Here is a 27,185-nt window from a genome sequence, read left to right as displayed (position 1 = left end):
CGCGCGCGGGGGAAGCAGCTGCGCGTGCGCAGCCTGGGTGTTGCTGGGCCGGGTGGCGCGGCGCGACTCGGGGGCCTTTGCTGCAGCCGCCGGTCTTGGCGGGGAGCGGTGGCGCCGTTTACCCGGAGGGTAGGGGCCTGCGCCGAGGGCGGCGTGATGAACACTCGAGCGCTACACCAGCTCGCTCGGGGCGCTGGCTGCCCTGGCTGTGGGGCTCTGCGCTCCCCCGTCGCTGGGGCAAGGTGGAGGCCCGGAGGCCTCGGAATGAGTGTGGTGGCGCCAGGCGTCTCAGATGTGATGTAGGGGCTGTACGGGGACGGTGCTGTGAACACTGACTGCTGCATAGTGGGAACCTTGGGAACCCTGCATTCTCACCTGCTGCTGGACTATAAGGGTTTTAGCATTGTTTTTTATTTCTAGCGCTTTGGAAAAAAAGGGGGTTTTATTTGATATGATATGTTTCTTATAAATAATCGTAAAAGGGGTGATGCAGCTAAGCTTTGGATATTGGAATCTGGTACAGGAAGATGTAATGCAGAACAGGGTGGTAGGGTGTGAAGAGATGGGGTTTGTCAATCAGTGTTGTGATGGAATCCAATTCTATTTAGAACCTGCACTTGCACCAGGAGCCATGTGGTCAGCTGATGAAATTGCTGAGCTATGTTACCTGCATTATAGGACCAGACTCCCTAAGCAGGGGAAACCAGATCCAAACAGGGAATGGACTTCGCTGGCAGCTGTTGTCAAAGTGGAGTCTGCAACCCAAAGAGAGGTTCTTGATAGTCCAGGGAATCTGCAGGGTAAGAATGAGTTGTGGGGATTGGGAGGGGGAGAGGGGAAGAGGAGATGGCAGTCTTTGCTGCTTTGTTACTTTCTTTCTTTTTTTTTTTTTTTTAAGGTACCTTTAAAAAAAACCAAACAAAACACCCCTTCCTGTCCTGTTTCTGTCTTCACCCAAATTCTTTTTGTGGTTGTAAAAGCTTTTACAGCTTTTGTCTGGAAAGAGATGGTTATAGTGAAATACTGTTCTTCCCAGACTGTAACTAAAAAGATGAAAGCCTGCATTTGGCTGTTCAGTAAGTGGCGAAAATCTAGGCAGGACCTGAATTTCTAACGTAAACCCTTGCAAAAGTGTGTTCAGCTGTTATGTGAAAGAATCCTAGAAAGGTCTCAGTTTGCTCTCCTTTAACAGACTGTGTTATTACATTGTGTGTTTGTGTTAGTTCACCATCATCTTAATTTCCCTTACTGGCACTTCCATGTTGTCATGGAGATTGTATCCCATGATTCTTTCTCACACGTTCGAGGAATCCTGTGCCAGTGTCTGCTGTGTGTTGCCTCACATATCAAGCCTGTGTTAGCACTCCTGCTATGGGATCATAAACTTTTCCTAGCACTGGTGCTTCTGCCTACTATATTCAGTTCTCCAGCTGAAACGAAACCTCCTGCATTGTCGCGTGGCCTGCCTCCCTGTACCTGTCCTTCTACGCAATGTTTTGTTTGTCATCTTACCAGAATGACTGTATGATAGCAATGCTTCTGGTGATAGTTTGTTCAGTTAATGTTGCCTTTTCTTTCAGTAATGAAGGAAGTTGTTGCTATGGGAACTGGAACAAAATGTATTGGCCAAAACAAAATGAGAAAAACTGGTAAGTATGGTGTAAAATCCAAGAAGAGACTACCTACGCTACCTTCTTTCTTCCTGGTGTCATAGAAGCTATCATAACAGGCTTTTTCTCCCTTGCTGTATATTCTGCAGCTAAATATGTATTTGTACAATAAATGTGTGGGATAGATACGTGACTTCCCACAGCTACTGTTTCTTACCATTTATTGTAGGACTTTCCTTGCTCTGCATGTCTGTTTTTTTAATTCAGAATGTATCTGTCTCCTCTCCTCAGAAAGGGGAGAAGCCATAGTAATTAGTGCTGAAAAGTGATTAAGGAGGAAGTGTTTCTGAATATGTAGGTACAGGGCTTTCTACTTTCTTTAGACTTCAGACGAGGAGGAGAGCGAGATAAGAGAAATGGTTTTGCATGCATCAGTTTTAGGCTGTTTTGTGTTCTGTATAACATTCATATTGAAATGAATTGGTGGAGCAAAAGAGAAGAAACTGAATTCTGTATCTTAGATTTTTGTCAATGTTTCTTGTGACTTAGCCATCTTAGAAGTACAGATGCTTTTCTGATCAATTTAGGAAAATTGCGATTAAACTGTTGAACTACTTACAATCTAGCTATTAAGAGTCAAAGTAGAAATTTGACTAGAAAAAAGTAAAGCTAGTTCCTCTCTCTGTTGTTTGTCTTCAGTGACCTTAAGTTTAGAAAATATTTTCCTTTTGTGATAACATTCATTTATTTTTAAATTAACTTGATTGGTAGGCCATGTTAATGGTTATCTATTAGAGAGCTTTTAAACTTCTAGAACGGTTAAAGAGGACTTTTATCACCTGGTCTTTTATTCCTGAAATAAAAGCTGATCTACAGATTCTGTTCCTTTAAATACTGCAATAGGCAGATGCTGCAGGATGTTTGAAGATGAGATGTGTAAACCTGGCAAATACCAGAATTATTTACAAGAAAAGTAATTAAACTGTAGGACATCGTGCAAGAAGAAACTTCAACCAAAAGTTTAACGAACACTTGAAATTTTATGGATGTTAAACTGGGAATATCAAGATTTACTACTAAGAACAAACATCAGGAGAGTTTAGAAGGAAGCCAATGTTTATTCAACTCAAAGGATTTCAGATATCAGAAGAGAGAAGATTTCATATTTAAACAAGTCTGTGGCTTGCTGTGGAGTAAAGACTTTAATCCTTCATTTGTGTAGGCTTTTGACATCCTTTTGTAGTGACTGGAAGTTTAAATATCTTGGAATAACTTAATGTGATTGTTAAACCTTCAAACGCTAACGAATCTAGAGAACTGTCATCTGTCAAATTTTGCTTTGTGCTTCTCCTTTTCAGTAATGATGCGTATTGTTCTTATTTGGTTGTTGCTTTAGGAGACATTCTGAATGACAGTCATGCTGAAATTGTGGCCAAGAGGAGCTTCCAGAGGTGAGGCATGAAGTTCATGTGCTGTTATTCAGTGCCACTTGAGGCTGTTGTGATACGAATGATTTTGACCTATGGCTGAAATAGTCAGATTTTGCAGCTTCAGTGATGAGAATGTAGTGAAAAAGACAGTATTCTGTGTAGGCAACACTTTTTTCCCCTTTCTTAGCAGGAGTTTAACCTAATTTTTGCACTTCTAGGTGGTGTTAAGGCCCTTTCACAAAAGCTTGTTTCTTATTCTTGTAGAGTCTCTGTACAAAGCAGTAGGATCTGATTTCACGTGATGTCAGTGCCGGTCTGATGATTAGCTGGCAAGGGTAGCATTTTGCTGTTTCATAGAATCATAGAACGGTTTGGGTTGGAAGGGACCTCAAAGATCATCTAGTTCCAACCCCCCTGCTGTGGGCAGGGACACCCCCCACTAGACCGCGTTGCCCAAAGCCTCATCCAACCTGATCTTAAACACCTCCAGGGATGGGGCATCCACAGCCTCTTTGGGCAACCTGTTCCAGTACCTCACCACTCTAACAGTAAAGAATTTCTTTCTAACATCTAATCTAAATCGACCCTCCTTCAGCTTAAACCCATTACCCCTTGTCCTGTCACTACACTCCCTGATAAACAGTCCCTGACCATCTTTGCTGTAGGTCCCCTTCAGGTACTGGTAAGCCGCAATTAGATCTCCCTGGAGCCGCCTTTTCTGCAGGCTGAATAATCCCAGCTCTCTCAGTCATAGTACCTTAGATACCTACAAGTACCAATCCTCTTGTTCACGTGGGATAAGCTGGTTCAAGGAACTGAACCAGGAGAATAGTTATGCTACAGAAACAAATACATTTCTTGCAGTTTGATGCCGCTAAATTGGCTCTCAGAGAATTGGCTGAGTTGCAGTGTTGGTAAAAATACAAAGTGGGAGGAGAGGATGTTAGATATACGATTTGAGGAGATTGTTAGCTCCATTGAATCCAACCCTTTGAGGTCTGCTATTAAGGTTCCAATAATGTGTTTATGGAGTATGTTGGATGCTATCTATCTGTAGAAGCATGACTGATTGGCTCCTCATAGACTTCATCAGGAAAGAACAGGCACTGGTGGGCATCTAATTTTTGTTGTTTTCCCGTGCAGCAAAAATGAAGTAAATGTTTCATGAAAACTTTCTGCCTAGCAGGTATCTTCTCCATCAGATGTGGTTGGCAGCTTCTCATCAGCAATGCAGTATCTTTATTCCAGGAACTGAAACTGGGAAATGGAAACTCAAACCAAATATCGTATTTGTTTTCTTCTCCAGTCATACCCCATGTGAGTATGCTGGAGTGAACCAATTTCATGGTTCCCACTTGTGGAATCTTTTCTGGCCCTTGCCTTTCTTTGGTCTCTCTTTGATCTGGAGTGAGAGCGAGGCCGCAACTCATGTTGTCAGCATGTGCCCTAAGATGTACTTGACTGGTCCTCCACATTTGACATTTTATCTCACTGGATGTGATTCGTGAGAATTCAGTAAATCTGATAGACTGCTCATTATGTAGTGGAATGCTTCACTTTCTCTTTAAACAATAATGGCTACTATTTTCTTTTCCAGAAACTAACATACTTGTCAGAGGCCCTGTCATATTTCCTGGTTGCTTTGCTTTAAATGTTTCCTTGGATTCAAATGTTAATAAAAATCATTGACATTTGCCACAGTTCCTTAAAAAGAAAAAAAAAAAACAACCACCACCCAAAAAACCCCCAACAAACCACACTCCCCCAAAAAACCCCAAACCCAACCAAACAGCAAAAAACAATTACACAAAAAACCCTCAACCACCAAACAAAACCAAAAAACAAGCAACCAAAACAAAACAGGAAAAAAAGCCCAACAAACCAAAACCAAACTCCCCCAAAAGCCCCACCTGCAAACCACCACCACCCCCCTAATTCCAAGCTTCTTATGGAATGGAATGCAATTTTTTATTTTGTCATGGTAAAAGCTCTTTGTGTGTGTGTGTTTGGGGGTTTTTTTTGTTTGTTTTTTGGTTTTTTTTTGTTTTTTTTTAAACAGCACTACAAACATGAGGATCTATTGGCAAAATGTAGGAATGCGACCTCTTGGTCTACCAGCTTGTCAGTAGATAATTTTTGTTCTCAATTTTGCTTTTTTGATTATTTCTTGGGTAGAATGCAAATCTTGAAATGACATATATATTAGCTCAAATTTCAGTGAAGTCTGTTTCATCATTGTCCAGGGCCATGTTGTTTGAAAAGCAAGTTCTTGTAGTTAAATTTTTCTGAGTGCAAATCTGTGAAAGCTAGTAGTAGCCGTGTGATCTGTTCCAGTCATGAGAGATGCACTTTTGGCCAATTTTTATGTTACTTTTTTTGTTGTAGGTGGAGATGCTTCTATTATACCTATTAGTGAACCAGAGAACCACCTTTCCAAGCCAGTGACTGGAGATGATGCAGCTGGACAATCAGCAGAGTGTAAAAGTAACCATGATCATTTGGGTCTAGAAGATAAAAGGAAATCTGAGAAAATGGCAAGTAATCATATAATCAAGAGAATGAAAACTGATGATGATGGCTGTTTTTCTGTAATCACCGAAGACCTGGCTGTTCAGCAAGTATCTGTGAAACAAGATGACGCAAATCCAAAGAGTTGTGAATGTTCTGGAGAAATGCGAACAGCTAATAAAGAGACTGGCTTAGGGAGACCGAAGGTAGTAGATGTTTATAGAACTGGAGCAAAATGTGTACCTGGAGGGCTGAGTGATGCCCGAATACCTGGGCTAGGGTATCACTGTGTGGGATTATTACGAGTGAAGCCAGGTCGTGGGGACAGAACATGCTCTATGTCCTGCAGTGATAAATTGGCTCGCTGGAATGTGTTAGGGTGTCAAGGAGCTCTTCTGATGCATTTCCTGCAGCATCCGGTGTATCTGTCAGCAGTTATAGTGGGGAAGTGTCCATATAGCCAAGAAGCTATGCGGAGAGCAATTATTGAAAGGTAAGTGCTCTCCTTTGGAAATCAGATGGCATGTATGGAGACAATGAGTTATAGAAGACATGTCACGCAGATATCAGGACTTTGCACCAAAGTCATTTGCAGATAATGTGAATTTCTACAAATTCACATTTTCAGAAAGTAGCCCTGTTTTGTAGCATGGAGAAAAGGTGACTACAGCTGATGGATTGAAAAATCACAAAAGAATTCCCATTAGATTCAGGATCCCCTTGGTTGTCCCTTCATGGAGCAGTGAGAAGCTGCTCCCTGAAACCCACCTGAGTTTTTCTAGAAGCCTTCCAGCAGAAGTAGCAGCTGGAAGGAGACAAACTCGGCATAGTGAAGCTTTTTAGCATAGTGAAGTTGAACTTTTCTTGCCCCCTTCCTGATTTTATTTCCTCAAGCAGAGTCAAGAACAACTTTAATTTATTCAGTTATCCCTACTCCACAAAGTCATTCTGAATGTCTGTCTGTCCTTTTATAGAATTGTGTTGGTGAGCAACAGTAGCTTTTATTTCTTGCAGGATCTTTCCTAAAATTAAATTAAAGAGCCTCCAAATCCATCCTAAAGGCAATCTGACTGAAATGACTCCAAATGAATGCATAAATAGACTTTTGCATTATGGAAAGGATGTCTTTCTGGTTGTCCTTACAAACCTTTTTATAATATAGCCTTAAATGAACTTCTTGGTTCTTCTGAAGCTTTTGCTGATTTTAGACCCTACTTTCAGACTTACTTTCCAGCAAGTAAGTGCTGCGGTATTTTAAACTTGCTTTGAGGGGAACTGTGGTAAAACCAGTTTACTTTTGCTGTCTTCCTAAGCTGGGATCCCAAGAGGTTAATATTTGTGTTATTGCATATGCATACAAGTCTATCCCATGTAAAATTTCAAAATCGTATTGTCAGTCTGCTCTCGGTAGAGGTTTTTGAAAACTGCTATTCTAGAGTTCTGACGGTATCATGTGCCTTCAGGTGTGCTGTGCCGCCCATGGAAACTGAGTTCTAGACCTAATGCAGAAATTGCTGTGGAGTGGTGGAGCACATTTAGTTTGATGAGTGCTGTTTGGCAACCAGATTGGAAAGTAATGGTTTTATGTTTCGATTAGTGTCAATCGTCAGGCTGCTTTTGGAGCAAAACTTCCTGCTTCTGGGACATTTCACGCTTGCAGGCAGGCTGATATTTCTCACTGGTCTGTTCACCGCTTATATTCACACTGGTTTGGATGTCCAGTGCAACCTCACCTTTTCTAGTCTTTGTGTATTCTGAGGGATGCACTTCAGAATTCTGCTGTGAGACTCTGGGCTCTGTAAAGGATGAGGTTCTTGACTGCAACTCTGGCTTTGGTATATTTGTTTCTCATTCTTCTGCTCTGAATATAAAAAGTGGAATTTTTTGAACGTAGTTCACATTTAGGAATAATTGAAATGGCAGATAGAGGACCCAACAAGGAGAGTTACTCTGTTGGACCTCATACTCACCAGCGATGAGGGGCTCATTGGGGATGTGAAGGTCGACGGAGGCCTTAGTTGCAGTGACCATGAGATGGTTGAGTTCAGGATTCTGAGGGGAGGGAGGAGAGTAAAAAGCAAGCTCACAACCATGGACTGCAGCAGAGCAGACTTCAGCCTCTTCAAAGATCTGCTTGGAAGAGTTATATGGGATAAGGCTCTGCAGGAAAGACGGATCCTTAAAAAATGGTTAATATATTCAAGGATCACCTCCTCCAAGCTTGAGAGTGGTCCATCCTGACAAATAGGAAGTCAGGCAAAAATGTCAGGAGGCCTGTGTGGCCAAGGAGCTGTTGGCCAAACTCAGGGAAGCATATGGAGGGCAGAAGCAAGGGCAGGTAACCTAGGAGAAATATAGAGACAGTGTCTCTGTATGCAGAGATGAGGTTGGGAAAGTTAAAGCCCAACTTGAATCTGCCAAGGGATGTCAAAGATCAGAAGGGCTTCTCTAAGTATATAGGTGACAAAAGGAAGGCTAGGGAAAACGCGGACTCGCTGCTGAATGAGATGGGGGACCTGGTTACGCAGGACGTGGAAAAGGCTGAGGTACTGAATGCTTTCTTTGCCTCAGTCTTTACTAGCAAGACCAGCCTTCAGGAATCCCAGGTCCTAAAGACCAGAGGCCAAGTCTGGAGCAAGGAGAACGTACCCAGTGGAAGAGGATCAGGTCAGGGAATACTTAAGAACACTAGACTTGCTTAAGTCCCTGGGCCCTGTTGAGATGCACCCAGGAGAGCAGAGGGAGCTGGCAGATGTCACGGCGAGGCCACTCCTGTTAATCTTTGATCGTGGCAATTGGGAGAAGCTCCCGAAGACTGGAGGAAAGCAAATGTCACTCCATTCTTCAAGAAGGGCAAGGAGGAGGACCCAGGGAACTACAGACTGGTCAGCTTCACTTTGACCCCTGGGAAGGAGATGGAGCAGCTAATCCTGGAAACCATTTCCAGGTACGTGAAAGACAAGAAGATCATCAGAAGTAGACAGCATGGATTCACCAAGGCTGAGTCATGCTTGACTAACCTGAAAAACTTCTGTGATGAAGTGACTGGTCTGGTAGATGTGGGGAAAGCAGTGGATATCGTCTACCTGGACTTCTGTAAGGCTTTTGACACTGCCTCTTGTAAGATCCTCATAGAGAATCTGTTAAAGTATGAGCTGGATGAGCAGACAGTGAGGTGGATTGAAAACTAGCTGAATGACTGAGCCCAGAGGGTGGTGATCATCAGACAAACTGTAGTTGGAGCTGTAACCACCTGTGTAGCACAAAGGTCAATTCTAGGTCCAGTCCTGTTTAATGTCTTGATTCATGATCTGGATGATGGCACAGAGTGTACCCCCAGCAAGTTTGCTGATGACTCAAAACTGGGAAGAGTGGCTGATATGCCAGGGATTGTGCTGCCAGCCTCAGCTTGCTGGAGAAAGGTAGGAACCTCATGAAGTTCAACAAGGGGAAGTGCAAAGTTCTACACCTGGGGAGGAGCAGCCCTGTGCACCAATATATGCTGGGGGCTGCCCAGCTGGAAAGCAGCTTTGCAGGAAAGGACCAGGGGGGTCCTGCCAGACGTCACCTTGAACGTGAGCCAGCAGTGTGCCCTGGCAGCAAAGGCAGCTAATGGTATCTTGGGCTCCATTAGGCAAAGTATTGCCAGCAGGTCCAGGGAGTGATCCTTCCCCTCTGCTGGCACTGGTGCGGCCACAGCTGGAGTGCTGGGGCCTGTTCTGGGCTCCCCAGTACAGCAGACGTGGACATAGTGGAGAGAGTCCAACAAAGGGCCTCAAAGATAGTGAAGGGATTGGAGCATCTCTCCTAGGAGGAAAAGCTGGGGGAGCTGGGACTGCTCAGCCTAGAGAAGAGAAGGCTTGAGGGAAGCGAGAGAGGGGATCTCATCTGTATGTAAATACCTGAAGGGAGGGTGCAAAGAACATGAAGGCAGGCTGTTCTCAGTGGTTCCCAGTGACAGGACAAGAGGCAGCTGCCACAAATGGAAACACAGGAGGTTCCTTCTGAACGTCAGGAAACACTTTTTTTTACTGTGCGGCTGATGGAGCACTGGCAGAGGTTGCCCAGAGAGGTTGTGGAGTCTCCCACCTTGGAGATATGCAAAAGCCATGTGGACATGGTCCTGGGCAGCTGGCTGTAGGTGGCCCTGCTTGAGCAGGGAGGGGTTGGGCCGGATGAGCTACAAGAGACTCATCAGCTACAAGAGGCTTCCCACCTCAACCGTTCTGTGATTTACTGAAGTGGTTCAGGCCATCTAGCATGTGACAGCTTGTACTGGTCAGCTGGAAGAAGACTAACAGTTGTGTTAGACTGGAAAGACAAAGCTTGTGTGCATTTCAGTGGTGGTAAAAATTTGTCTGCTTCTTTGATCTGAATTACATCCAAGATTTATTTTTTCTCCCTACTCTGAATAGTAGAGCTCTGATAACACAACCTGTCACCTCAGGAAAATTTATGAGAGGTGAAGTACACTGGCACTAAATAAGGAAAGTCATCTGTTGTGCAGTGGCTTGCTCCTGAGATCCTTGAGTTGATGAAAACTGACAACAAAAGGATAGGAAGTGGGTATTTTTCTTGCTTAGGAGGTTGAATCAGGGCAATAAAGGAATCTGAAAGCATTAGAGGAGAGTAAATGGAACTGGGCAGAGTGGAGGGAAGGGAGAACAAGAAAGAAACTAGGAGCTGAACCATTCCCTTTAAGAGGCAATTAGTAGACCAGTTCATCTGAAAGGTTTGACTTTGTTTAATAACTCCTTTTCTCCATAGCCTTGCATCCTTCTAGGATGGTTATAAAAGAGGTCATAATATATTAATAGGGGAAACTCTAGCTATCTATTCAGTAGAGCTTACTGGGTAATCCTTTCCTCACTCTATAACACATGGGACAAGAATTTGCCCAGCTCCATTAGTCTTAAGTTGCAAAATCAGGCACTTTTTCAGATTATTACATCTGACAATATGAGTCTCAGTCTTAATTCATTCCTGCTTTGTGTAAATATTGTAATGATTAAACACATGCTGGTTTTTTCCTCCTCATATGATCCTAATCCCATTTAGTGTGTTATGGTAATTTAAGGTAACAACAATGAGATTATACATGGAACTGTATGTATTTTGTATCTTTCTAGTCTTAACAGTTGTTAATGTAATACGGTTGACTATGTAAATATGATTATTATTTTTCATTGTGATTGCAGAAGTATGTTGCAGTTTTTATCCTGCATACTTTATCTATCTCTATCTAGCTTTTAACTAGACCTTTTTAAAAATAAGTGCATCGTAGTTTTTCTAGGATGGACAAGGTCTTAATAAACTATGTGGCTTTGTTTTTATAACAAATCCTTTTTTGAAGGGAAAAATGCCCCCAAACGTCCTTGTGTCTCTTCTATAACTCACATTCAATTCAATTTTAACGTAAAAGTAACATGTTTTAGATTATGATGGGAAATTGCACAAAATCGGCCTGTTTGGGCAGACCAGACTGAAAATCACTTGCATTTTTCCGTGTTTACTTTAGGTGTCAGCACATCTCATTTTTACCAGACGGTTTTCTCACTCAAGAGGTTAAGCTGCTGCAATCAGATCTTCGATTTGAACATAGCCGCCAGGCAATCCAGGAAGTTCAAACGAACAGCAAAACAAAACTTGTTCCGTGTAGTGCAGGTGAGTTAACTTGGGCTAGTTGCATAACTCTGTGCAAAAGTCCAAATAAAAATTAGGTGGTTTTGGTGGTTTCCTAAAACGGAACATCATTCATTGCCAGTGCTAGAGGCAAAGTGTGACTTATAGCAAGAAATTAATTTCAGGCCAGAACTTAATTGTTAATAATTAATAGTATTCAGCTCAGCTTCTAGTTCCCTGTAGGGCATTTTCAGACTGAATAAACACTTGGTTGATGCTGTTAAGAATTTATAATCTAAACAGCGATGCAAAATAACCAGTGAAAGTGAAAGTTCTGAGGGCAATAAGAAAACAAAAATATCAAAAGACTTCTTGTTTCAGTTAGTTTTGCATTCTCCTTGGTAATGAACAGAAGACTTGCCATGCTGAATTATGCTTGTAATTGCTCCAGAAAACTGTGAACATAGAAAGAATACAGAGTAGTATAGTGTAAAGGTTTAATTGGTAGAGGTTTTGGACATTGCATTTTTTGTCATGACGATGAATGAACATGCAAGTCACGTTGTGATTTAGCAACATGGTCTCATTTTGGAAAAAAAACCCAACAATGGAACTGCCACTGTATGTGTATGGTTAAGCAGTTTCTTTAAACTTGGACATGCCTACCTTCTGCTGTTGAATACTTTTCTAGCTTAACTGGAACTGGAAGTTATTCTGTTACAATTGAGCTGATGATAAAATAGAATGGAAACAAAGGGTTCCTTAATGGAATTCAGATTCATTAAATTGGAGTTATTTTCAGGTACCAGGAAGGAAAAGATTTTGATTCTGTGAGATAGGAAACAAAAACCTATTGAAAAATGGTGCCAGTTCACTTAGCAAAAAAGATCTGAAACCAACTGTGACTAAACTCCTGTGTATGCCAGCCTTTCTGTACAGTTACTTGGGTAATTCTGTTAAATAAAGATGAATTATGCTTTATCATGCTTTTTTGCATATATGAATTATGCCAGGTTGTTTTTTTTTCTTGACTTGGCGAAAATCAGAATAAATTCTAAATTCAGGGTGGTTACACTGATTATTGAAATATGGTCGATAGGAACACTTCAGCTGGCATTTTTAAAAAGAAAAATGTGTTCTGTTTAATATTTTGAAGTTTGTGGTAACTATGAAGAAATGAAAGAATAGCAAACATTTTCATTTTAGAGTAAATTTTTACCTGCTTGTCAGAATGATATCCTCTGATCAGGTGGTTTTAGATACTCCACACGTGGAGGGTTTAACGTTTAAGACCAGTTGTATGTATTTCATGTTATTCGACATTACGCAGGATTTTAATTTAGTAGAGTGATACACCATTGTAGCTAAATCACAGAGTATGGCAATTGCAGCATACAGTTGAATCGTAATACAAGTGTGATTAACATAACCAGTCTCTGTAATATGCTTTATAGTGTGTAGTTTTTGAGCATCTTGAATGGCAAGATGGTATCATGAAGGAGAGAAGCTGCGAAAATTGTCTTTAGAGTAAATCCAACTGTTTTGCCTCTTAGGAATGCAGAGAAATGGGAGAACTTAAGGAAAAAATTGTCTCAGGGCAGTAGAAGGTAAAGGAACTGTTAGGCTATGGAGGGACAGATTGGGCATGTCAATCAATTTTGTTTCTGTTAATGTGCTACTGATGCTTTGCTAGTTATTTTTAAATCTATAAGGTATGGCATGCAGAGTTTCAGCATTAAGTTTACAGTCGAAGATGGTAATAAGTTTATCAGAATGGGGATAAAGGATAAGGTGGTTGGCACTTGCTGTCTCTTCCAACAAATTATTTTTATTTGACTACTAGCTAATAACATTTTTCAAGTAAAGTCTACAAATATTTGATACATGTCAGTTCTCAGAGAGAACTATTTAGAGTATACAATACACAATAAAGTAATAGCACACATTAATAGCACACATTAATAAGAAAAACAGAGTGACTGGTGCAAGTAGGTTAGGGGAGTATGTCACAGTCTGATATGAAAATAAGCTGTCTGACTTGGAAATTGTTTCATGCTTTATCTGGGCAGGATGCACCAAAGAAAATAGAATACCCCTAAAAAGGGGAGAATTACAAAGCTGGACGCCAAATCTTGAGAGGCATGGATTTTTGAAGGACCTGATTAAGATGAAAGTGCTCTGTGTGTGTATGTTTTTTGGGTTGGTTTGTTGTTACTAAACAGAATTTACCTGTTCTTTTAGATACTGCAATCCTGACCTTAGAGAACCACGGTCCTCTTTCTAGTTTGAATTATTTTGGGAAGCAGCATGGTATTATGTGAACGCATAGAATGAAAGGAACTGTTCTGCTTTTGTGATGAGAGCATCTCCCTTGTTTATAATCTTTTCTTCTATAGCTATCAGTTGGAGTGCAGTCCCTGAGCAACCTCTGGACGTCACCTCAGATGGCTTCCGGCAGGGAACAACAAAGAAGGGGATTGGGAGCCATTGGAGCAGGTGTGAGAATGTTGTGATATCTGGATGCATGTATCTTATTTGTTAGCATACATGCTTCTGTCAGTTCACGTGATGTGTAGTGCATTGTCGGAGCAGAAAGAAATCTTGCGAGTGGGGAAAAAAGGGGGAAGGTAGGGAGTGGGGGAAAAGGAAGAGTCATTGTATATGGGAGAGAGGGGGGAGTTGGAATGACAAAAGTTGAATGGGGGTTAACAAATTTATCCTATTTCTTCTTTGTCACTGTTGATTAAAGAGAGCATTGCAGATAATGGTGAATAGCACTTTTATTAAAAGACAGCTTATTGGTGAAGTTAGCTTTGTATCTTTTGAGTTGATGACTGAGAGAAATGCGTGTTGTTGCAGGTCCTCTTTTTACAGATTTCTTGTTCTATAAGAGTTAGGCCAGCTGACCCGGATGCTCGCAGCAGATTCCTAAAACAAAATGTCACCTTTCTAATTGTTGTCTCTACACCGGGCTTATTAAGAAACATAATAATCTTCTATCAACTATTCATGTTTAAAGAAACAGTTATATATTTTTAATGTGGTTGAGAGGAATTACTTGTAAACATCTGTAGACAAGTTTCTCCATCTCTCTACACTTTCCTCAGTTTAGGTGAGGTGACCAAAATTATCTTTGGTCTGTAAAAGCTCAGCTTGAGGCTTGGGGTCATGTTTTGGTTGTTGGCTGCTTATACCACCAATTTATCAATGGTCATATTGTTCATTTTCCCCAGGCTTTCTGGGAGAAAAGATAATCCTGAAATTGGTGAATAAAATGATAAGTAGAGCTTACACAATTCTTGCGGAAAATTAATTCACGTGCCTGTGAGTTGCACATTTTGAGCTTCTCAAAGCTAGGCCTGACTTGACTGAAGTTTATCCTCATATGTCCTAGTATTTGCAAATTTTCCCTGGAAAGAAGAGGACCAGGACCTTTGTGGTTTGTGACCAGTACTGGTGTCTGGGGTATTGTTAGCAAGGTGGCCTCGGTGACTTGGTGTGTCTTTTGAGACAGGCTTTATGTGCACTGTAGAATGTTAATTTTCAATGTGGCATGTAATTTATTCCAGAAGACATGTGAAAGATCAACCCAACCAACCTTTTTTTCTCAGTAGGCTTAAATTTGTTACGTAGCATTTGTGTATCAACTTTAAAACTTTAGAGCCATCTGCTAGCTGCCAGTTTGCACAAAACTGTAGGAGCTTAATTATTGTTGAGAGATCCTCCTCTCTCTTTTTTACATGTGCTCAAAATTCATTAAAACATTCCAAAGTTATTAAAGAGGGCCTATAAGACTATGTGATTGCAAAGGTCTGATTTCCTAAGGAAATCAGAATTAAAAACAATGACAATAAGTAAAGTGTTTACGCTTTCATGTGGAGGAGCTTTTATCATGAAAATAAGGTATTTATAGCCTTATTAGGAGGAGTGTGTTTAATAAGAAAAAAGACTTATAATTCTGCCATGGATTTTTTCCCCTCAAGGAATCTCGGGGTGGTTGGTGGGGGGTGGTGTTTGGGTCTGTGTGTCTGTCCCTCCCCCCCCCCCCCCCCCCCAATATGCTAGGTAATACTAAATATCAAGGAAGGTAAACCTGACTGACTAAAAGGAATTTGTAGGTAGATGTCTGGTATGTGCTTTTGTTAATACTTAATTAACTAAAGCACGAAAAACTGCACTATGAACCTTTCACCGATTAACATGAAGGTGAAATTATAGAGCATCTTTGCCTGCCAGTTTTGGGGTTCTTAAAGAACTTACTAGCAAAATAGGAAGTTTTTTTTGATTGGAGGTTTTTTTAAGTGCTTCTGGAGAATGTTGGAGAACTGAATCAGTCCTTGCGAAGACAAGTGTATAAAGAGAATTTAATTAAATAGAGAAAATAGCTGGGGTTTTCAAAAACAAACCATGCTCTATAAACAGCTTTTCTGGCTGCCTTCTCTTTGGGGCAAGAGAATGGCTTAAAGCTGACAGAGATGCACGTGGTATTTTCAAAAGACCTTTCAAACTTTGACTCACTTTTTTTTTATGAGCCTCTTGGTATTTAACTGCCCTGCAGCTGTTGCTGAATGTGTCCTCGTCACCATTGTGAAAAGGACAGCATTGTTCCAGATATTTCTGTTGGTTCTTTTATTTGTTCTAAATGATACAAAGTTAGCCAGTTTGAACAAGCCTTTGGAGTCCCTTTATGTTTGTTTGATCAGTTCTGGGCTAGTCCTTCTGGCTCAACCTTGCTGTAGTTGTGAGCTGATGACAGTGCAGTCTCACACAGATAACAATGTGGGGGATATTAAAATGTTCTCTCTGCAAACTGGCAGAGAGGAGGCTGGGACAATGGGGGCAATGCAGCTCATTGTCAATATAACATTTAAAATGAAGGGGCAAAGCAGGTGGGCAGATTGAATGGGGTAGGAAAAATTAAATTGTGGAGAACTTTTTCCATTCTTTGAGAAGTGAACATAATTTTTATGAAAAATGTTCAGCTGGGATGTACAACTGTGAGCTGTAAGAGGAAGTGCATTTCTGATTCCTTTTTTCCCATCAGAATTTGATTTTTGGTTGGTGGTTTGTTTGGTTTTTTTTTTTCTTTTCCATCAGATCCAAGATCTGTAAAGTGGAGCTCTTCCGTATGTTCCAAAAGCTGGTGACAAGTATTTCACTAGAGGATCTACCAGACACTCTCCGGTAAAGACATTTTTGATTTATTTAAAGAGTGAATTTATCTTAATGAAACTCAAGAATACTGTGATGATACCAGAATTTGCTTGTGCTTAGATAAGTTTATTGTTAAAATCTGATACTTGAAAAATATGGCAAGTGCTTGATGGGTTAGGAAGACTCCCTTTTTGGTCTTTTTAATCACCTCTTTGGAGAAATAGCTATTGCATCTCTTGTATTAATGACAGACAGAAGAAATTGGAGGTGGTTGGTTTGTTTGAGTTTAGGTAAGAATTTGGGGCAGCTGATCTCTTCTGAAGTCGTACTAGTTTTCAAAAGGGTAAGCTCTGTTCCTGATAAGTGGAGCCTTGTCCTTCTCTTGCACTAGATCTAGTGTCTGTTGGACACCGCTATAAGCCTCTTCAACTTGCTGTCTTGGCAGAAAACTCTTCATTTTGGGTTTTATTCCTGAGTTGAAGTGGTCTTGTCTGAAAGTGGCAGTGTACAGCTGGGGAAGGAGTGGAGAGGGAGATAAGAGGAGGAAGTACTGTCTTTTTTGAAAACATAAGCTCTTAAATCAGCTGCCTGCAGCACTGTACCCTTGGTGACTTTCAAACTCCCCATTCCAAAATTACCATCGAGTAATATACTTGGTTGGTGTTTAGTAATATACTTGGTTGGTGTTTAGTAATTCTATCAAATGCCACTTCTTTGTTTCATAAGAAGGAAGAGATTGAGTAAAAAAAAAAATTTTTTTTTTTCTTCAGTAAAGTCTAGGCTAAAATCTTTTTACATCTAAGTGTATGATGGAGTAAGCACTAGTAGGGTGAGGTAGTGCATAGGGCTCTTTCTGCAGTGCATATATTACGTAGATGGACACTTTTCTAGAAAGAAATCTTCCAGTCTAGCATTGTATTATGTGCATTATGTATCTGTTGGTATTCCAGCTACCATAAAGCAGGGCATAATTTCATATATACAGAAACTTATCTCTCACTTTGGCTTAGAGATTCTGAGAGATGTAGAAGGTTCCAAATGCACTGCCTTGGAAGGTTTATTTTAGTTTAGACTTATTTCCCAGCATGATTTCACCATTTCTGGGATGCAATTATACCAGCTGTTGAGCTAATTTAACTGTAGCTGCTGATGGGTATGGTCCTGCAGCAGTCTCTGCTGCTACTGGCTGTAGATTCCTGTTTTCTCCCTTGTATCTGTAGCACTTCTCCAACCTCATAGTCAGCCAGTTTAACTAGCTAATGTGGCAGAAAACAATTTCCTTGATTTCTGTTCTCTGTTGGACTGATGAGCTGAATTGGCTCAGGTAAAGCTAAAACAGATAATAAAACCCGTGCAAAGGAAGTAGGAAGTAAGTGTGGCTGGAAGCAGGGAAGATAGGCCATTTCTGCCTTTCATGCTGCCAAGACATTAGATAAATAAGATGAACTTAGCCAAAGTAAGTGTACCCTGAGTCTTTAATTATTAGATCTTGCTTTCTTTTGAATTTTATTAATTAAGGATTGCAGTTACCTTCTGTGTCTGTAGAAGTGTCTCATAACTATTTTAAAGTTCTAATGTCAACATGAGCCATGCTATTGCTGAAATTATTTCAACTGATTCTGTAAGTAGAGATACACTCTCTTCTTAACTCATTTTTAAAAATAAAAGTATTAGCCTCTTTTAGGGAGGAGTTTGTCCTCATTTGTTTAGCCATCATAATTTCCTCAGAATAGAGTGTGAGCTGGTGCATTGTTGGGTAGGTGACTGTCCTGGTTTTGGCAGGGATTGAGTTAATTTTCTTCCTAGCAGCTGGTACAGTGCTTTATTTTGGATTTAGGACAAGAATAATGTTGATAACACACTGATGTTTTTGGTTGTTGCCAAGCAGTCAAGGACTCTTCAGCTTCTCATACTGGCCTTGCAATGAGAAGGGGGGGGTGACCAAGAAGCTGGGAGGGGACACAGCCAAGATAGCTGACCCAAACTGGCCAAAGGGATATTCCATACCATATGATGTCATGTTCTGTCTGTAACTGGGGGGTGGGCCGGGAGGCAGGGCAGCTCAGGATCTTGCAGAGCATTGACTTTGGGTGGTGAGAAATTGTGTTCGTCACTTGTTTCACATATTCTATTATCATTATTATCATTACTATCATTATTAATTATCTTCCTTTTGTGTCCTATTAAACTGTCTTTATCTCAACCCCATGAGGTTTTATTTTTTGTTTGTTTGTTGTTTTCCACTTTCAGTTCTCTCCTTCATCCCACTAGGAGGAGGGTGTGTGAGCGAATGGCTGTGTGGTTGTTTTAGCTGCCTGCTGGGTTAAACCATGATAGCGACTCATTGTGCTGATCATGTGCTGCTTACATAAAGTCACTTCACCTCAGGGCTTTTCTAGACTCCAGCAGCTTTGTAATTTCCTTTGACTTTTTTGTCTTCTACCATTTTTCTGTCTAGGCTTCTCCTGACAAAGTTCAGCTGATTCGCAGATGTGGCATCATTTTTACGCTGCACAAACTCTATTTATGCAGTAGAGGTGCTAGCTCACCAGTTAGCTTGTCCAGTTGCTTTCCTTTTTGAAGCCTTTGTTTTTCCTACTCTTCACTTTAAAAAGCAAAATAAAAAAATTTCTTTGTATTGCTTTTTCCTCCTTCTTCCCTTTCTTTCCCTTTCTACGTGATATTCTGATGTGTTTTCTTCCTTTCTTCCTTGTAGTCTGAATTTGAGTGGACTACAGATAAGAAATCCCACACTCTGAAATTGTATCCTCTAAACTCCTGTGTATTTAACTGTTACCCAGTTTTGTATTTTCTTCCCATTCAAATATATCTTGTTATCTCCTCCCACAAATGGTTGGCTCTAGTCAATGCTGTCACCCAGTTTCCTTTTCCCACTTTGCCCCTAAGTTCCTGCCTTGCCTCTCCTAGTCCACTTTCTGGTCTCTTGCCTCCCATCCTTTCTGCTCCATCAAGGGAATCTCATTCTGCAATCCTTTCAAATTTATTGAACAGCTTGTCTTGGTAGTGGTAGGGTATATTAGGACAAGGATCATTCTTTACTCAACCCTTCCTTCATCTACTGTTGTCTACCGTCAGATCTAGGACACCGCATTATATGGTACTAGTATGCTGATTCTGATGTTCTTTTGTTTTCTTCTTTCCTGTGTCTAAAGCTGCTTCTCCTGCTTTTTGTGCCTTCCTTTCTTTTTCATTCTTCACTTCTCTCCAGAGGTTTACTGTGAAATTGGAACAGGTAGAGAGCCTACTGGGGGCAGAACTTTGCTGGCTCTCTTAAAGGCAAGTTTAGGAATTTGTAGTGGTGTAGCTTAGCTAAGATTCTAAGTACAATGTTTAACAGGTTGGGCTTTTTTTTAGGATTTAGTTTATTTGCTTTCCGCTGAGACTGTGAGAAGCAGATGGTGTTTGGCTGGCATTAGCTACTTCTTCACCAAGAACCAGATAGTGCTGTATTGTGCTGTCCCACTTTCTTTCTTCCTTTCTGATAAATTCTATGATCTCTGTCTTCTGTGCCTTACTTAAATTCTCATTCATCTCTCTAACTAGACTATCTAAAATGCTCTTTGTTTCTTTATAACCTCTTACCTCCATCTGCCGAACTTCATTCTTTTCTGTTGACTCCCTCTCACGTGTCGTTTCGTGTTAATGTTTTGAAATTACTGGTATATAAATCCATATTTATTTATTCTTTTCATGTTTTCCATGCTCACTGTCAAAGGAATGATGACACACTGCTGGGCAATGTTGTGCCATTGCTAATCTCAATTGTTATGTAAAAACCTCTGCAGTATTATTGTTTGTGGATCACTTGGTGGTAATTTGAAAGGAGGTTTTTTGCATTGTTGGGGGTTCCCCCCCCCCCTCCCCCCCCAGCTGGGAGAAAAAAACCGCATGCCTTACTCATCACCTTGAGAAAGTGAAAGCCTTCTTTTGTCATACAGTGGCATCCACCATACAGAGTCACCAGGCATTGCTGGTTGTGCAAGGTGTAGCTGGTTGTGCAACCCTTTGTCTGAATCAAAGGGAGACTTTGTGACATAAACCTGCCCTGAGTTTCTTGCCGGGCTTGTTAAATGTATGACTGATCCTCTATTCTCTTTAAATTGTGATCGGCAGCCATCACAATTAAGATTGTGCTTTCTTCCTCCTTCCCATTCAGCCTGCAGTATGGATGATTCCGGTTCCAGTGACACCTAATTGGACAGGGTGGGCTGTTGGACAGGGGAGTGCAAGGACTTTCAGATGGCTCTAAGATTTAAATATCTAGACTAAATTATAAAACCTTTGCTTGCACTTCATGTTTAAGATTTTTTGCCAGTGTTCATTTGTGAAAACCAAAAGGATCGTGCCAAGTGAATGCTGAATGTTTCTTCTGGAGTGAGTGAGGATGATTGTAAGGAACTGTCAGCCTAATGAAAGTAACTGTCATGGGAGGGGTGCAGTTTCACTGTTACTGCTGTTCTCCAAATAAAAAAAAAAACCCCACACACAACCCCCCCACCCTCCCCCAAACAAAACCAAACAAACAAAAAACCCCAACCACATTTGGCAAGAATTTTGTGGCAATTTTCTAGTCCCTTTTCGATTTTCTTCTTTTTCAAATTTAAAGTTTGCAAATTAAACAATTCCTGTGATGCTCCTACCACTGCATAGAGGCCTGCGGGACAGTTTTGTCCTCTGATCTAAGCAATTCTCTTCTATACTGCATGTCACAGATGCTTGTTAGGTCTTTGCCAGATTGAAAAGCCTTTATTAAGTAGTATTTTCTGCCCCATGAAAATACTTATCCATCATCAAATATCTCAAGACTTGATTTTTTTTTAAATTACTCTATTGAGCTTCTACATCTTTTCCTCTGTGTGATTTTTTCCCACATCTCAGATGACACTGGAAAAAGCCACAAATCTCGTTTTCCAATTTTTCGTTAATGTTTTGAAAATCTGGTCTCCCAAGCTAGATACAACAATGCAGTAACAATCTTCCAAATGCTGCAAAACCTTACATTACTGTTAAAACTTATTGTATTTGAGTGGAACTCACTCATTGAGTTAGCTCACTTTGTGACTTGGTTCTGTATCTTAACAATTGGTGTCAATTAGAAGTTTGGCCTGCAATGACTGCATTTTATCTGAAGCATCGAAGAAGATATTAATGAATCAGGGCAAGTACAGTTTCCTGGCCTGCTATCGTTACAGATTCACAACAGATTTTTATATATTGAAGATCTGTGAGCTTTTGACCTCTTAGATGTGATTCATTAATTTTTGTATAAGAGTATTGTTTTGGTTGATGCCTGGTGCTTCTGTCAATGTTGTTCATGTGCAATGTGACTGTAATCTCAAAAGTGCATTATGGGTTGAATGTAAATGCTTGAAACTCAATATAGGGTTAAAGGTAGGGTTTGTTGCTGAGAAGAAAGTATTGCAGCAGCTTATTGCTTTTCTTTGCAAGCTACCTTGCTTGTGACCCCATTTCTGCTCAGCTTTGCACGTGGCTGAGCACATGAATGTTTTCAAGCATAATGATTTGTGTAAGGCTTTTTCCAAGAGTGTGGTAACTTTTCAGAATGAAATCTGTGGATCACGTCTCGTGTCTCTGGCACACAGCCATCGGAATCACTCTGTCCCTCTCTTAAACAGTACTGTAAGGGTAAGATTGAAATAGTAAAGGAAAACCTAAAAGGAATGTAGTCAGGCACACCTGGATAGGCTAGAGATCGTATGATTGTACTGGACTCTGCCTGGGGCAGCAAACTAGTGTTCACTTCTGCCAAAAACATGTCACAGGTTCTTCACTACTAATGTTCAGAGCCTTAATGGTCCCACAAAGCTGAGATACAGTCAAATCGTGATGTTTTTAGGCAGATGTAATGTACTTTGAATTTGAAAGCATTTTTCATGTATATATCTTGAAAATTTTATAGAAGCTTAATGCAGAAGTTGAGCATGAATTAAATAAATAAAAAAATTTATTTTGACGGCTCTTCAAAGAAGCTGTTTAAAATGCAGCTTTCTGTTGCATCCACTGTTATATTCTGTAGTGATGTCTGCTTGGAGAATGAGACCCCAAGAGGCTGCGTCACATGTGCTGCAGTGGGGTGGAAATACTGAACTGCTCCTTACTGTGTATCCTGCTTTTGTGCTAGCTATGTTTTCCCTTACTGTGTACTGTAACAGTTTCCAAACAAAGAGCTGTTGGAATAATCTAGGTTAGAAAAATCCTGTATGTGTTTTAGTTACATTGAATCAGACTGCCAAATATGCGTTGAAGAGCTATTGATTTGCTAGCAGATTCAGGAAAAAGAGCAACACTTCGCAAGGAGGAAATTAAGAACAGATAGGCATTGGAGTCTTTCTTTTGGCTTAGCAGCAGGCGGAATCTATCTGTATCTGGATCTAGATCTATATATGTGCATCCACAGCAAATGCAAGGAAAACAGCTGTTTCACCTTTAACAAGATTGAGCCAGTCAAAAATCTGTGTTGTATAATTCTTTTTTGATTTTTGACCATCCTAAATGTGACCTCATAAGTACAAGTAGCTGTGTTTTGAAAATGTAAATAACATCTGATATTAGCTATTCTATGATAAAGGACAAATATAAGTAATTAGATCCATTTATAGTGAAGAAGGGCAGGGTCAAATTCTTAAACAAATATGTCAGGCATACTTTAAGTTCAGGAAGTGTGCTAGCATAAGAGAGTTTATTCCCACAGATTGATTTGGTCATTATCCTTGAGTGTAAGCATGCACATTGCTCCCCAGAGAATGGTTCTGAGGTGGAGGAGAAGATGCATGTGGATTGTACCATGTGCGAGGTGCATGTTGGAGTATCTGGGAGAAGAACAGCTTGCCTGTCATAGGGATTTGGAGCTGGTTGTGGTGGGTTGACCTTGGTCCTTCTTAGACCTGTGTTGTTTCCTGAATGCTGCTTATGCTGATAGTTGCTGGTCTTTTGTCTGTTCAGTGATGCTCAGATCAATGCATCCACCATTGATAATGGGGTTCTGTCACTGTTCCACTGGCCAGGTGGAGGAGAGTTGCAGTGGGCCCTTCCATGGAACTTTGCAGAGCAGCTCGGAGGTTAGTTTCACACAGTTTGATTAATGTGAAAGAGGTAAAGAAAGCAAAATGGATTAGGTGTGACAAGAGTGCAGGCAGGCTTGTAAGAGAGTATACATCTCCCATGTTCAGCAATGGCATAGACAGGTTCTCCATTCTTGCACTTTCTGAGCCTAAGGTCTGCAGGATAGATAATATATCACAGCTTGCTATGCATGTCACAGTGTTCTAAAAATATATTTATAGCTGATTGCCTGAAATACAGCTTCTGATGGTCTGCTGTTACATTTCTGGGTTTGTTGGGGTTTTTTTTTTGGGGGGGGGTGCTGATTGACATTGCCTTTGAGCATGAAAGCCTGTTCTGGAAGTTAGTGCAGTGGTTCTCAGACTTTTTAGATTACGGTTCCTGTAGTAATTTAGCACTCTGTCTTTCTTGACAAAGGTTGTGTTGCCTATGATCTTCCCTTTGTATTGGGTTGAATGTATAAACATTACATGCCACATGTGGCTGACAGACTGTTTGGCAAAAGGAGATGAAAGAGGCTGGGAAAGGAATGCAAGGAAAGGAAAAAAGTCTTCATGAAATTGCCTTAGAGGCATTTGTGTTCAGATACTCTAGACATGAATTTCCCTATTTTGAAAATCAATGGTATAATGCACTCATCAGAGTGACCAATGGTTCTGCGGAGATTGTGGGGAGCAGGTGCTACATGAGGAAGGGGAACAGAGCACCAAAACTACTGAGTCTCTCTTGCTTTAGGGAGAAGATAAAAAATATTTTTTCCTTTGTCTCACTCTTCCCCATTATTTTGTGCTGGAAAAGAAAAACTGTCCTGTTCGTTCTTGTCTTCTTCCAGCCAACAATTGTATCCATTCTTCTAGCAAAACAAGGCACAATTCTAGCAAATTCAAAGCACCTATCCCCAACCACTTTTTCTGCTTTGCTTCAAAATTTTTGTCTGTCATGGAAGTTTTCTGTAACCAATTGTTGCACAAATACTGACACTTCTATTGCTGCAGAGCCTGTATGAAGCATGGTAAAGGAGTTATTTTGCTTCCTTTTGTAAGGCTGCTGACGATGTCTAGATACAGTAGCTTCATGGCCTGGGTTTCTCTAAGTCTTCCTGGAAGCACAAGAGAATTTCATGTAGTAGCATGAAAGAGCTCATAGGGCATCATTGCGTTCTTAGATGTTTGATTGCTTTTTTACATTTTGTGATGTTACATGCAATAGAAATGTTTTTGTTGTTGTGCATTTTCTGTCAGGGTGAAGACTCTAGAAACCTACTGGGACTACAAAGAAGCTGCATTAAATTATCAAGAAGCCTGGAAAGTACTGCGTAGCGAAGCCCTGCTGGGTTGGGTGAAGAATGCCAAGGAATACCTGCACTTCACATGAGAATCCATGTGGCTATGTAAATTCAGCAATAAGCCCCAGTGCACAGCAGATACCTCTGCAGTTCAAGGGCCAGGAAAAGATATCCTCTGATTCCTGTGCTGTACAGAGACAGGAGTGAAAAGGAAAGCAATTTAGAGAAGTCTTTATTTTGGTTGAATCGAAGCCCCCTTTTTATTGAAATATAGAACAGGATCATTGCAGACTTCAAGTTCTGAGCTGCATGAAACAATATGCCTCCAAAAGAAAGGAAGCAGTAATGTGCTGAGGATATGATTTATCAGCCATAGTCCATTGCAATGGAAGTAATGTCAACTGAAATTGAAGCGGTGCTGTGTAAGAAAGGCTGTCACTGTAAAATTTTAGTGCTGCTTTTTTCTTCCATTCTTCATAATGTTATGGTTGGTTTTGTGTTGCTGGGACAACCCTAATGTATAGCGAGTAGTATTTTTAGAACTCTTGGCTCTCCTCGTCTGGTGCCTGGAAGAATTTTCCATGTCCCCCCAGCCCCGTTGCTTCTAACTGGAAATACTAGTTCTGCTAAAGGGTCTTTTCTGGGAGTCCTTCATATAAGCTTCTATTTACTATGTAGAAGCCAAAGCAGAAGCAAAAGAATCCGGGGGAGAGGGCTGTGTCAAATAATACCACTTATGATATCCCGTGCATATCTCTCAGTTTCAGGACTTTGCCAGATACCCCTTCAACTGCTTTGCTTCTGTGGGCAGGAAGCAAACCTCCTGAATTACCTAGTTCAAACCCATCGATTCCGTGTAATTCCAGGGAAACATTTACCTATTTTTCAGTGTTTCAAGCACTGTCCATACCCTTTCCTATCTTGCGATACATGGTTAATTAAAAGCAGGGATGCCTTAGCCGTTTATGTCACTGTTTCCTGGCAAGTGTTACATTAATAGCCTGGCAAAGGTGGAGATGCTTTGAGGGGGACTGGAAGCAGTCTCTGGCAGTCTTTGCCTTTATGCTTTATTACCAAATAACTCCTGCATGACAAAACAGTCAACAACACGAGCTGGAGGAAAGCAGCAGGTAATCCTCCTTAAACTTTCTGTCCCAATTATTGCCTTTTGTGAGCAAGTTCAGGACTATGCAACTGCTACTGAGCACGCTCCCCTTTTGTACTTTTTCCATTGTAAACGACAATTCATAAAATATTTGGACAACGCAATGGCAGGATGAAAGAAGTGCATAATTTACAACGTGAGAATTATTTAGTGATTTGACTTTTCTGTTCTTTGGTATCTTAGTATAGTTTTGGATTTGAAAAATGGGCACAGCAGTTCTCCAAACAGCCTTTACAGTCAACCCACTGAGCTGCATAGGGGACTGAACAGTACATATCACATTACAGTCTGAGAATTGATTACAGCAAATCCTTTTACTTCGCACTTGGGTTGACTTGTCAAATAAGAATAGTTCTCTCTTACTTGTTGAAGAAATAACGAAAACCTTGATTTCTGTGTGTATAAGCCTGTCCTCTCAAATCCAGCACTAACACACAGAAAAAATAGTTGCATTGGTGAGGGGGGAATGTGTTTGTAGAGGGCAGGGGATTATGGAGAACGGTGACTTGCATTAGTCATCAGAGGATGAAAAATGGCCAGATGCCATTGCAGATGGGCTACAGGGTGAACTGCTGAAGAGAAATGATCACAGTTACTGTAACTGAGCAAATAGCATTCCAAGGGCAGAGTCCTGCAGTGTACATAGAGAGATAACCAGTACATTTCCAGGCTTCTGAAATTTACCTTTGTCCTTCCCTGAAATCTTGCAGAAACTATACCTTAACATACCTATTTTCCCTTTGTTAATCAAGAAGGTCTGTAATGAACCTGCTGACCAGACTGGAATGTTCCCATTTCCTATCCAGCTGCAATGTTAAAATAGGTTACATAAGGCTAGTTGTTCTGTAATCTTGGCATCAGAGTAGTTTTCAGATGAGCAGTTAAATAATGTAAATTCTTTTAACTCTTTCCTAAAACTTGAGCCTGGCTGTTAGGGGAGATTGTTCCTGGTAAGATTTTCCTGTGCGTTTGTAGAATATTTGTGAACTGTAGACTGCTGCTGTCTGCCACGTGTCAGGTTTAAAAGCAGTTTTAGAGGTGCTGAACACTGATACTGACCTCACTTTTTGGATGGAGTTGAGGACATATTTAAGCCTAGAGTGAGTCAATGAATATGCAGAGTGGGAAGGAGCTAAAACAAAGCAGCATTTAAAAGGCTGAGGAGCTAAGCCTGCAGGATCTTAGACTTAACTGGATGGCATTTCTGGGATTGAAATTAAGTATTTAAATGCTGCATCTGCTTAATTCCAAGATGTCAGGAAGTGCTGTAGGCAGTACCGAGCAACCACTCTAAAAAATCAGAAGGG

The 27,185-nt window shown here is 40.8% G+C and overlaps 1 protein-coding gene across 10 annotated transcripts; it reads left to right on the top strand.

Moving 5' to 3' along the window:
- The first annotated feature begins 9 nt into the window (after positions 1-9).
- Positions 10-26,021, top strand: ADAT1 (adenosine deaminase tRNA specific 1). 10 transcript variants are annotated; one of them, XM_075765242.1, is made up of 10 exons: positions 10-129; positions 609-800; positions 1,581-1,649; positions 3,007-3,061; positions 4,227-4,357; positions 5,426-6,041; positions 11,067-11,212; positions 13,567-13,666; positions 16,268-16,354; positions 24,670-26,021. In XM_075765242.1, the coding sequence occupies exons 2-10, from the start codon at positions 632-634 to the stop codon at positions 24,800-24,802; spliced, it is 1,506 nt and encodes a 501-aa protein (XP_075621357.1). In that variant the 5' UTR covers positions 10-129; positions 609-631; the 3' UTR covers positions 24,803-26,021. The 10 variants fall into 10 exon arrangements, with proteins under 10 accessions (XP_075621357.1, XP_075621354.1, XP_075621350.1 ...); XM_075765239.1 differs by having other exon boundaries at positions 36-129; positions 679-800; positions 2,969-3,061; XM_075765235.1 differs by having other exon boundaries at positions 40-137; positions 618-800.
- Positions 26,022-27,185: the final 1,164 nt, after the last annotated feature.

Source organism: Balearica regulorum, chromosome 13 (genome assembly GCF_011004875.1).
Source record: "Balearica regulorum gibbericeps isolate bBalReg1 chromosome 13, bBalReg1.pri, whole genome shotgun sequence".
NCBI classification, from domain to species: Eukaryota; Metazoa; Chordata; class Aves; order Gruiformes; family Gruidae; genus Balearica; species Balearica regulorum.
This window is presented reverse-complemented; position numbering and strand designations above follow the sequence as displayed.

Excerpts from the sequence above, each read along its gene's own strand:
- ADAT1 (XM_075765242.1), top strand. The coding sequence starts at position 632 with ATGTGGTCAGCTGATGAAATTGCTGAGCTATGTTACCTGCATTATAGG. Across the intron at positions 801-1,580 it reads TAGTCCAGGGAATCTGCAGG|TAATGAAGGAAGTTGTTGCT; the intron begins GTAAGAATGAGT and ends CTTTTCTTTCAG. Across the intron at positions 1,650-3,006 it reads AAACAAAATGAGAAAAACTG|GAGACATTCTGAATGACAGT; the intron begins GTAAGTATGGTG and ends TTGTTGCTTTAG.